General features: G+C 47.1%; 1 protein-coding gene across 1 annotated transcript; it reads left to right on the top strand.

Moving 5' to 3' along the window:
* The first annotated feature begins 1,561 nt into the window (after window positions 1-1,561).
* Window positions 1,562-5,488, top strand: OTOL1 (otolin 1). Its single transcript, XM_062499390.1, has 4 exons — window positions 1,562-1,865; window positions 3,473-3,553; window positions 4,393-4,464; window positions 4,611-5,488. Exons 1-4 carry the CDS (start codon window positions 1,562-1,564, stop codon window positions 5,486-5,488), a joined length of 1,335 nt encoding a protein of 444 aa, XP_062355374.1.
* Window positions 5,489-10,981: the final 5,493 nt, after the last annotated feature.

A 10,981-nucleotide genomic window follows, 5' to 3' on the forward strand; every position in this document is an offset into this window, starting at 1 on the left:
GCTGTTACGGGATGCTCCTGTGTAAGGATATTATTCAAAAGGACAATTTGGGGATTTTCCCTCTTTCCAGCCAGCAGGTGATAATTTTTTTTCTAATTTTTTCTCTTTTTTTTTCTCCTTTTTTTCTCCTTTTTTTCTTTGGTTTTTTTCTCATTTTTCCCCTGTTTTTTCCTCCTTTTTTCTCCTATTTTCTAATTTTTTTCTCTTTTTTTTTTTTTCTCCTTTTTTCTCTTTTTTTTCTATGTGGCTGCAGCTGCAGGCTCTGGCTGCTCCCTGGTGCTGAATATCTCCTTCCACACCAATTTCCTGGGAAAACTCTTCATGGTAAGGCTGGCAGGGAAAAAAAAAAACCCAACCTTTGAGAAAAAAATTTCCGAGCATGGAATCCCATTCTAATTAAACACTCTCATGGGGAAGGGATTAAATTATCAAGGGATAATTTATCTTTATGGATTGAATGATCCCCGTGGGCAACAGTGACCACTGGGAGTTTTATGTGGGAGAATCATTTTTCCATTAAATGATTCCATTTTGCTTGAAAATGGTGAGAAATAAATAATAATAATTTTTTAAAAAATCGCTTTTTTCTCTAAAATAGAATTGTTCAAGATGGATGGAATGCCTGATTTGGATTTGGATCTGCTTTTGCCCTCTGGATGACAGGGATGGGGGTGGGGGGGGTCTCTCCTGGAGGTTTTGGAATGCTGAGGGAGGTTGAGTTTCAGCTTCAGTGAGAAAGGGATTCTGTTCCATTTGCATTTACAGGTGGGGACCCTGCTTTAAAAAAGGAACAAAGGTGCTTTTTGTCACGAGTCACCTGAACGGCATCACCTGGCCTATAGGAAAAAACAAAAAACCCAAAAAACCAACCAAACAAACAAACAAAAAAACCCCAGAAAATCAGGCATAAACAAAGGGGAAAAAAAATCAAGAAAAAAATTTTTGGTATGCTTGACACTTTGATTCCAAAGTGACTGAGTTTGGAAAATTCAACGTTTCATTTTGTTTCCATTTATTCTTGTAGAGAAAAGCTTTTAATTGAGTGTAGTTGTGTTGGACACTGAGATCATGATGGAATTCTCTCCATATCCTTCCAGGACCTAAAGGGGGGTCCCAAGAGAGCTGGAGAGAAACTTTTCCCCAAGGGCATGGAGTGATAGGATAATGGGAATGGCCTGGACTTGAAGAAGGGAAGGGTTGGATGGGATTTTGGGGAGGAATTCCTCCCTGGGAGGGTGGGGACGGGCTGGGATGGGATTTCCAGAGCAGCTGTGGCTGCCCCTGGATCCCTGGAAGTGCCCAAGGCCGGGTTGGAGCAGCCTGGGATGGTGGGAGGTGTCCCAGGGATGGAATGGGATGGGATTTAAGGTGCAGGGATGGAATGGGATGGGATTAAAGATCCTTTCCAGCCAACCTGGCCTTGAGCATTTCCCAGGATGGGGCAGCCACATCTTCTCTGGGGAAGCAGGGCCACCCTCACATTGTTGCCATGGCTTTAGGGAAGAGCCAGAGGATGCTGAGCAGGGATTTTGTCTGTCCTTGTTTTCCCACAGCTGCTGCCATGTGGAGCTGCCCGGGGCCCATCCCGCTGTTCCTGGCGCTCGCCGTCGTCCCCGCGTGCGCCGCGCTGAAGGTGACCCCAGCTGTGCTCTACACCAAACCCAAACCTTCCCAGGCAGCAGCTTCTCCCCAGTCCGTCCCGGGAAAAATCCCATTTCCAGCAGCTCCGGGCAGAGCCGGGCTCCCCACGCTCTTCCCCTTGGAGAATTCCACGCTGGACTCGGCCGAGCTCTTCTTCAACTGCTGCGACTGCTGCCCGCCCGTGGTGGGACCCCGGGGCTGGCCAGGGCCACAGGGACCCCCAGGTGTGCTGAGCCCCTCTCTGCCGGCCTGCAAACACCAAATCCAGGCACTTTTCCAACAGGAAATCCTTCGGCAGGACTCGTGCAGCTCGTGGGGGGCATCTCAGCCATCTGCAGCTCTTCCCGAGGGGCAGCTCCCTGTGACGGGGACGGGACTCAGGGAATGGCTGGAGCTGGGCTAGGGGAGGTTTGGGTTGGGTTTTAGGATTTTAGGGAAAGGTTCTTCCCGCAGAGGCACTGCCCAGGCTCCCCAGGGAATGGGCACAGCCCCGAGGCTGCCAGAGCTCCAGGAGAGTTTGGGACCTCAGGGATCCCGTCTCAGGGATGCCCAGGGTGGGATTGCTGGGTGCCAGTGCAGGGACAGGGCTGGACTGGATGATCCTTGGGGTCCCCTCCAGCTCAGGATATTCTGTGACTCTATAATTCTATGAAAAGTGGGGTGTGGTTCTGATTTGTGTAAATCCAGAGCAGGAAAGTGCGTGACAGCCAAATCCTGGAAGTTACAAACCACTGGTGCGAGTGGGAATTCCTTGGGGCCACACGGGCATGACACTGTCCCCAAATCCCTGCTGGCAGGAGGCCACACTGCTCAGTTCTCTGTCCCTGCCCCGATCCCCTTGGATTCACAGCTTTAATTCCACATTCACTTCAACGACGGCTTTATGACACCCCAAACTACTTTTGAGCAGTTTTGCATCTTTACTGAATGTTTCTTTCTTTTTTCTTTTTTTTTTCTTTCCTATTTCAAAAGAGGAAATTAAAAAAAAATAATAATTTGGGTTCAATCTTAAGTAAGTAAAGCACAAGAAGCAGCTCTCTATAAAGGACCTAAATATTTAATAAAATACACTGCGTGTCTTCTTCCTACTGCTAAAATACACATCCAGAGAGCACCAAATTCTGCTCCTGCTTTAATGAATAATGCATTAGTCTGCAAAAATTCACTTTAATAGCACTAATATTGGGGATGGGAACTATTCATCCGAGGAAAATAATGAAATAATTCTCCTTTTATCCAGTGCACTCCAGGGGTTTTCACTCACCATGTCCTGGCAGCTGTTGGCTCATGGAAATTATGGTGGCTGTAAAGGGAGTTTGATCTCTCATCTCTTGATGGAAAAGTTCTTGTGGTGATTGAAGGTGCCACAGTCTGCTCCCAGACAGGCACTGGGAATCTCTGGACTCCCGAGGGGATGGAAAGGGGACAGGATTTCAATCCCTCCTTTCTGCAGCGTGGAGCTCTCAGCCAGGTTCCCCTCTATTAATTAGCAGAATTAATTCTCCTTAAGGAAAGCGACAATTCCAAAGCTGTGGCAGCTCCTTGGATGTGCTCAGATATTAAAGACAGATTAATTTCTATGTTTTTTGAACCTCTGAGCTCCTGTGGCACTGAGGCAGCACAAAGTTGGTTTTAAAAAGTCTTTAACTGCAGCCAGAGGGAAATGCAAAGCTGTGAGATTTGATGATGTCAAATAAAACAAGCAGCTCTTCCCAAGGTGATGGAATCACCTCTTACACGCTCCTCAATGCCACGTTGCTGAGGTATTGGTGAAAATGTTATTTAGAAGTCAAACCATGGATTTACTGAGATGATGTTGTCGATTTTACAGGTCCCAAGGGGGAGAAGGGAGATGCTGGGCTGCCGGGAACTCCTGGCCCTCAAGGTCCGAAAGGCTCTAAAGGAGAAAGAGGTAAACCAGGCTAATGGAAAATGCTGATAAAATACCATAAAATTATTTAAAAACTCGTATTTTTCAAAGCAAAAGCAGATTGCTGCTAGGGATTGAGCCTTGGAGAGGTTTGTCTGGCATGAGTGCAGGGGCAGGAACTCAGGTGGTGGCAGGGTTTGTTCAGGTGGAGCAGGAGCAGCTGCTCATAAAGATCTCACTTAGAAATTCTTGTTCTGAACAGGAGCTCAAAATCTGGCTTCAGTTTGCTGTGGATTAAGGACAGAAGTAGGAAAAAGCCACCATGGAGGTCGAGTGCAGGTGTAAAATCTGCATTTCAATTTCAGTATCTCAGGCAGAAGAACTTCAGCGAAGATGCTGAGCAATCATTACCCTGAAAATATTCCTGAAAGGAAAGGCTGCCCTTCGTTTGGGGCTTGGAGCAGCTTTGTCCTGACAGGATCTGGAGAATCAGCTGGGCTCCGAGCAGCACAGCGTGGTGTTCAGGCACTGCAGCCCCTTAGGCACTGATTTACTCCTGGGAAAAGGTCTCTGGCCCCCCTGGAATGAGGAATGCGGAGCTGTCGCCTTCTCCATCTTCCATTAAACAGCAGTTTAATGGAAGTTCCTGTCCAGGGGGGGGCAGAAATCTTGGAGTGAGGGGGTGCTCGGGGCTGTGGGGTCCAGCTGAGGTTCCTGAAGGTGTTTCCTCAAACCCCACGTTGCTTATGTCTGCTTTATTAATGAAGTGAGGGGCACACAAAGATGGTCCCTCAAAATGGGGTGTGATGTTAGCTGTGCTGCACACACCAGCACTAATTAATTAATTAATTAATTTGTTAATTCATGGGGGAATGTCCTAGGAGGAAAAGGGGAGCCAGGGGAGCGAGGAGAGAGTGGAAGCCCCGGTTATCCAGGGAAACCTGGGCTGCAAGGTAGGTCTGGAAAATCCAGGATTGCTTTGAACTTGCCCTCTGCTCTGGGTTTTACAGCAGCGTGGAAGGACCGAGCCCTTGGGACGGTCCTTCCATCTCCAGAGCAATCCAGTTTTGTTGTTTTCAATCCTCTTTTCCTCCCCCAGGTGAAGCTGGAACCAAAGGCAATAAGGGCAACTACGGCTTCCCTGGACTGAAGGGACAAAAGGGGGCTAAGGGGGACACCTGTGACAACGGCACCAAAGGAGACAAAGGGGACAGGGGGGATCCTGGAGAGCCGGGAGTGGGAGGAGAACAGGGGGACAAGGGAGAAAAGGGGGACACGGGGGACAAGGGATACTGTGGGGAGCCGGGGGGCAGAGGGGCCAAGGGCGACAGAGGGGAAGGAGGCAGCAAGGGGGAAAAGGGCAGCAAAGGGGACACGGGCACCGAGGGCAGCCGGGGGGCGGCCGGCAGGCAGGGAGAGAAGGGCGAGCAGGGCCAGAAGGGTGACAAAGGGGACCTGGGCACGGCGGGGCCCAAGGGCGAGCCCGGCCCTAAGGGTGGCCGAGGCGCCCCGGGCAGGAAAGGGACCCGCGGGGCCAAGGGCGCCTGCGGAGACATCCCCAAATCCCCGCGCTCGGCCTTCAGCGCGGGGCTGTCCAGGCCTTTCCCTCCTCCCAACGTGCCCATCAGGTTTGACCGCGTGTGGTACAACGAGCGCCGGGACTACGACCCCGCCACGGGCAAGTTCAACTGCAGCGTGCCCGGCGCCTACGTCTTCTCCTACCACGTCACCGTGCGCGGCCGCCCCGCGCGCCTCAGCCTCGTGGCCAGCAGCAGGAGGGTGGCCAAGGCCAGGGACACCCTCTACGGCCAGGACATCGACCAGGCCTCCTTCCTGACCATCCTCAAGCTGAGGGTTGGTGACCAAGTGTGGCTGGAGGTTGGGAAGGATTGGAACGGGCTCTACGCCGGCGCGGAGGACGACAGCGTCTTCACGGGGTTCCTGCTCTACCCTGATGGCTTTGAGGTTCTTCTCTGAGTTCAGGGTGTGAAGATGACCCCGAGGAAAATCTTTTCCCTCTGGGTGCGGTTTGGTGGTGATTTTCGTGATGTTTTAACAAAAAAGAGTTTATCTTCACGAGGTGTGGATTAGTTGGAAGAAGTCACACATCCTTTGTCCGCCGTCCAGACACCAACAGGAGCAGCCTGGAGAGGGCGTTTCCCAGCACAGGTTGTAATTAGAATATTCAAATCATGGAACGAAGCTCCTTTGGACCTTGCATGGTCCAAACTCCCTCTAGGAATCAGTTCTGATCACCGCTGATTTTGATAAAAATGCCAGGATTGATTTATATTGATTTATAGAGCTCAGCCAGATGGGAACATGAGCGGTAGGTTCCTTGAAATCACCTGAAAAGATTTACAGCTCTTTTATCCTTGAATCAGTATTAATTAGTGCTTTAGTCTTGGTCATAAATTACAGAAAAATTTGCCTAAAGGAATATTAGATAAGTGTAAAAAACCCTCCTAGCTCTCGTTCTTAAACAAAAATAAACTTGAAACTTTCAAAAGTAGCTGAGAGATGAATATTTTATTTTACTGGTCCGCTCAGACCCCCAATTTCTGAGCCTCTGATGCTGCAGGATGATCTTTGTGAGAAGGAGGCAGCCAAGAACAGACTTTGGAACTCCCTCGAGGTGTTGTGATGGCTCAGAGGATCTGTGGGAATATTTTAAAAGCCTCACAGAGACCATTTTACCAAAAAAAAAAAAAAAAAAACAAAACACCACAAACCAAACCAAACCTTAATCAAAGCTGTTTCCCACCTTAAAAATACTGAAGTATTAAAAAAAAAAATTCCTAATTTTGAGCTGTTTTTCCTCATTTTTCAAGCCATGCTAGAATGACAATGGATTGATTGAGGATGTGCTGTCTCGTTATGGAGCCCTGCTTAAAAAAAACCCACCAAAATATTTGTTCTCTTTCAGTTCTGTTTTTATTAGCAGGGATTTATATGTTAATTTTTTTTTTTAATAACAACTTTTTCAAGCAGAAATTCTCCATTTCCTGGGTGAAACTTTCTGCTGCATCCAGAACTTCCATCCTTTACTCCTTTTTTAAAGGAAATATCTTATTTCAGCGAGATAAAATTGTGGATGGACTGAAAATGCTCTGGCTTTGTTTTAGTTTAACTTCCTCAGTTTAATCTTTGGTTTTCAGCCTCTAAACCAATCTGGTTTTAGTCTGAGCCTCTCCAGACTTTGCTTCATTTAAAAAGGGGAAAAAATAGGAATAAGTCATCCTAAAACTCAGGTATCTCTGATTTATTTTTTTATTCATGATTTCGGTGTTTGATGTGAGATGGATCATTTGAAAAGAGGTTTTATTTTTATTTTCTTTGTGAAGGAATTGGGGTGTGAGGTCTGTTTGAGCCTCTCTCTGAGGGAGCCACATAAATGTCTGGGAGAGGAGAGAAAGAAAAAGCAGCTCTGGGTGGTTCTTGTCTGTTTTTTTCTGATTAAAGATCAGTGTAAATGTGGCTTTTCTAGGTGACAAAACACTGATTTCCCCCTGACTTGGAAGTAGCCATTTCTGGGGAATTTCTGGTGCACTTTTCTCCCTGCCAGAAGAAACTTTTTTTTTTTGAAACTTTTTTTTTTTTTAAAATGGTTTTGAAACATTTTTTTTTTAGCCCCGAAACTTTTTTTCCCCCTCTGGAGCTGCCTCTTGCCCACCTTTCTCTCTGTACCCTTAAATTTCAGGCTGTGTCTGCTTAATGAAAAATCATTAAGGAAATGCTCATTAAGGAGAGATTCAGTCCCTGGAGTGCTGAGGGCTGGAAAAAACGGTGAGGATCAAATCCAAGCACGCAGGCACTGGGACTTTGTTTGAGGAGATGGGGACTCCAAGGAGAAAACTCCATTTTACAGACCCTCTGTAATGACATCCTCACACTTTTCATTATCCAAGGGAACTTTTATTGCCCCATAACCATTCCTCAAGCTCTAGGATATTCCTAAATATGTGTTTAATGTGCTGCTGCATCAGTTTGGGATTGAAAGGGCACCAGCCCAGCCAATAAAATCACCTGGCTCAGTGTCTTTGGCAGAGTGGAGAAAATACCAGGATAACCCCAGGGTTTTATAGGAGCTAAATTGTTCTTTTTTCACTTTAACTCTGCCCTTTTTGTTTTGATATTCTGCTGGGTAGCACTGGGAACTAAATTGGCTTTAAAGGTGGGAGATTGGGGTTAGGGAGGAAAGCTTTATGAACACCAAGTCCAGTAATTTGGGTTCAAAGCCTTTGTGATGCTGCTGAACAGCTCTTGCTGGATAAAACTTGTCAGAATATTTTCTCTTTAGTGAGGGAAGCAGTTGGGAGCTGTGGAAAGGAAGGATGAAACTACAGGAGACCTTGGGAATAGGAAGAAAGAGAAAAAGCTCCACGTGTTTCCTTCCAAATCCTTCATATGGTTTTTGATAGCAAATAAAAGTTCTTGTTAAATTTGACAGGACCTCTTAAATATTTCTGTATCTCTGTCTTGTAAATCACGCTTTTTGAAAACTGGTGTTAGGAAAATTCGGATAATAGTGAAAATTTCCAGTGTTTTCTCTGGGACCAGTTACAACAGCTGAGGTGTTTTGTTTTCCCCCTCTCATTGTAAATTGGAAGGAGGAAATGTCCCCAGCCTGGGGGTTCCTGGCTCTGCTCTCGTGGGAGAAGGGGATTTTTCCCCAGTCTCCCTGATGCTGAAATAATTGGCTTACGTTTAATTAGTTCTGCTTCTCCTGGCTAATAAACGGGGAGAAGGAATGGATGTTACCTTTTCCCTGTGGCTGCAGGGGAAGGGAGGAGCTGTGAATTCCAGATTTTTGCCATGGCTGGCACAGCTGTAACTGGAGAATAAAGCTGGGATTTCTGCTCCTGCAGCCCCCAGCACAGCACGGGGAGGGGATGAAGTGCTGATGGAGGCAGGCTGGAATATCAGGATCTGTGCTCAGGACACAGAAAACCTCTGCTTTCTGTTGTTCAAACATCTAAAATCCTTGGGAAGCCAAATCGACAGAGTTTAAGAGAAAACTCCAAGGATTTTTTCTTGATGGAGAAAGGCCGTTGGTAGTATTTACTTAAATAAAAACAATACATATTGTGAGTAATATTTTCTTTGAGTCACTGACTACTGAGGATTTGTTTTTTTGAAACAAATTACCAATGATAGCATTAATAATCTTGACTTTCAGCTGGAAATATCTGAAGATAAAACCTTTAAATCTTTGCTGCTTTAATTTGATGATTTTGGGCTGGGCTGTTTCCCAGGCAGAGCCAGCACTGCTGTTTGGATGCCGTGGCTGCCCGGGGAAGAAGGAGCAAAAAGTGGCTCATCCTTAATTTCCAAGGAGTTGGAAGCAGGGCTGGGATCAGTTTGACATCCTTCCACTGCCAAGTGTAATCCAGCTGTCAGGTTGGCTCCTGCAGGGAATTCCTGATTTCTGTGCATCTTGATTTTTCCCAGTTTTCCCTCTGAAGGGTAAATCCCACCAGCTCCTCCTCCCTTCATCCCGGTGTCCTGGTGCTGCTCGCTGGGATTTGCATCCCTGGACCTGGCAGAGGATTACTGGGCAGGTGGGAAGCAGTGGGATCAGGAGATGGCCCTGCTGTGCCCGGGCTGTTCCCGTTCTGTGTTGCCTGGAATGCCCCCCAAAAGTCCCCAAAGAAGGGTGATGAGCTCACCCACGCCATCCTCACCTTGGCAGGGCTGCTCCTTCTGGAATATTTCCAAGGAATTGCTTCAGGAAAGCTGGGTGGTGCATCAGAAATGCTGCTCTGTGAGCTCCCACCCAAAATCATTTTAATATTGAATCCTGAACTGGAATATATCCTATCCTATCCTATCCTATCCTATCCTATCCTATCCTATCCTATCCTATCCTATCCTATCCTATCCTATCCTATCCTATCCTATCCTATCCTATCCTATCCTATCCTATCCTATCCTATCCTATCCTATCCTATCCTATCCTATCCTATCCTATCCTATCCTATCCCATCCCATCCCATCCCATCCCATCCCATCCCATCCCATCCCATCCCATCCCATCCCATCCCATCCCATTATCCCATCCCATCCCATCCCATCCCATCCCATCCCATCCCATCCCATCCCATCCCATCCCATCCCATCCCATTATCCCATCCCATCCCATCCCATCCCATCCCATCCCATCCCATCCCATCCCATCCCATCCCATCCCATCCCATCCCATCCCATTATCCCATCCCATCCCATCCCATCCCACTCAGCAGCCTGTTTTCCTCTGTGACATTTGGTGCCAGGAAATATATAAATATTGGGGAAAACACAAATCTATGGCCCTAGATGTTTGAGAGACGAATCTACTCAGTGTGTTTAAGGTCAGCCTTTGTTTCCTTGTGTTATAAATGCAGCATCACAAAAAAAAAGAAAAGAAAAAGAAAAAAGCATTTAGCAGAGTTGCCTGTGCTCTGTGTGGATCTTTTCTCCTTATATTCACTTTATTTCGCCCCTCTGCAGACTCACAGCCTTTATTTGTCTTAAGGTTTTATTTTAGCTCCATCGCTATCCAGATTTTTCACCTCCCCAGGGCATATCTGTTTGTTTGTATGACTAGCGTGCTTTTCCTGTAGAAATCTGAATTTCTAAGTTGCTGATCCAAGTCTCTCTAATGACAAGTCATTGTCCATCTGTTTGCTCCCTCCTGAGCTGCTGCTGGGAGCTGCAGAGAGGACTGAAGTCTGTGGAGCAGGCTGCAAGTCCGCAAGGACAGCTCATGCTTCCTTTGCTTTGTTTCCCCATGTTCCTGTTGGTGTTCCTGGCTGCTGAGGAAACAATCCCCTTGGTTAGACAGATTTCTTTTCCTTTTTCCTTTTTCCTTTTCCTTTTTCCTTTTTCCTTTTTCCTTTTTTTTTCCTTTTTCCTTTTTCCTTTTTCCTTTCCTTTTTCCTTTTTCCTTTTCCTTTTCCTTTTCCTTTTCCTTTTCCTTTTCCTTTTCCTTTTCCTTTTCCTTTTCCTTTTCCTTCCCCTTTTCTCCCCTTCCCCTTCCCCTTCCCCTTCCCCTTCCCCTTCCCCTTCCCCTTCCCCTTCCCCTTCCCCTTCCCCTTCCCCTTCCCCTTCCCCTTCCCCTTCCCCTTCCCCTTCCCCTTCCCCCTTCCCCCTTCCCCCTTCCCCCTTCCCTTTCCCCTTTTTTCCCCTCTCCACTTTCCACGCCTAGGGAACTTTAAATGGGAGGAAATAAATATTTTCTAAAATCCCACCATCATTAAGACCCAGGTTCCAGCTGGTTTCATCCCACCTTAAACCTGTGTTTGATGGACTTCTCTGCAGTTTTTCCAGGAAAAGCTGTGCAGGAGCACAGGCTGTGGAGGGTGTTTGCAGCAGGAGGTGCTGGCAGGGTGGATCTGCTGCAGAGAACTCGCTCTGCATCCCAGGAGCCAGTTAAAAACCCGTGTTGGATGTGTGGCTGATAAAAGAAGATATTAGAGCTGCAGGGGTGTT

The sequence above is a fragment of the Cinclus cinclus genome, chromosome 10 (assembly GCF_963662255.1).
Source record: "Cinclus cinclus chromosome 10, bCinCin1.1, whole genome shotgun sequence".
NCBI classification, from domain to species: Eukaryota; Metazoa; Chordata; class Aves; order Passeriformes; family Cinclidae; genus Cinclus; species Cinclus cinclus.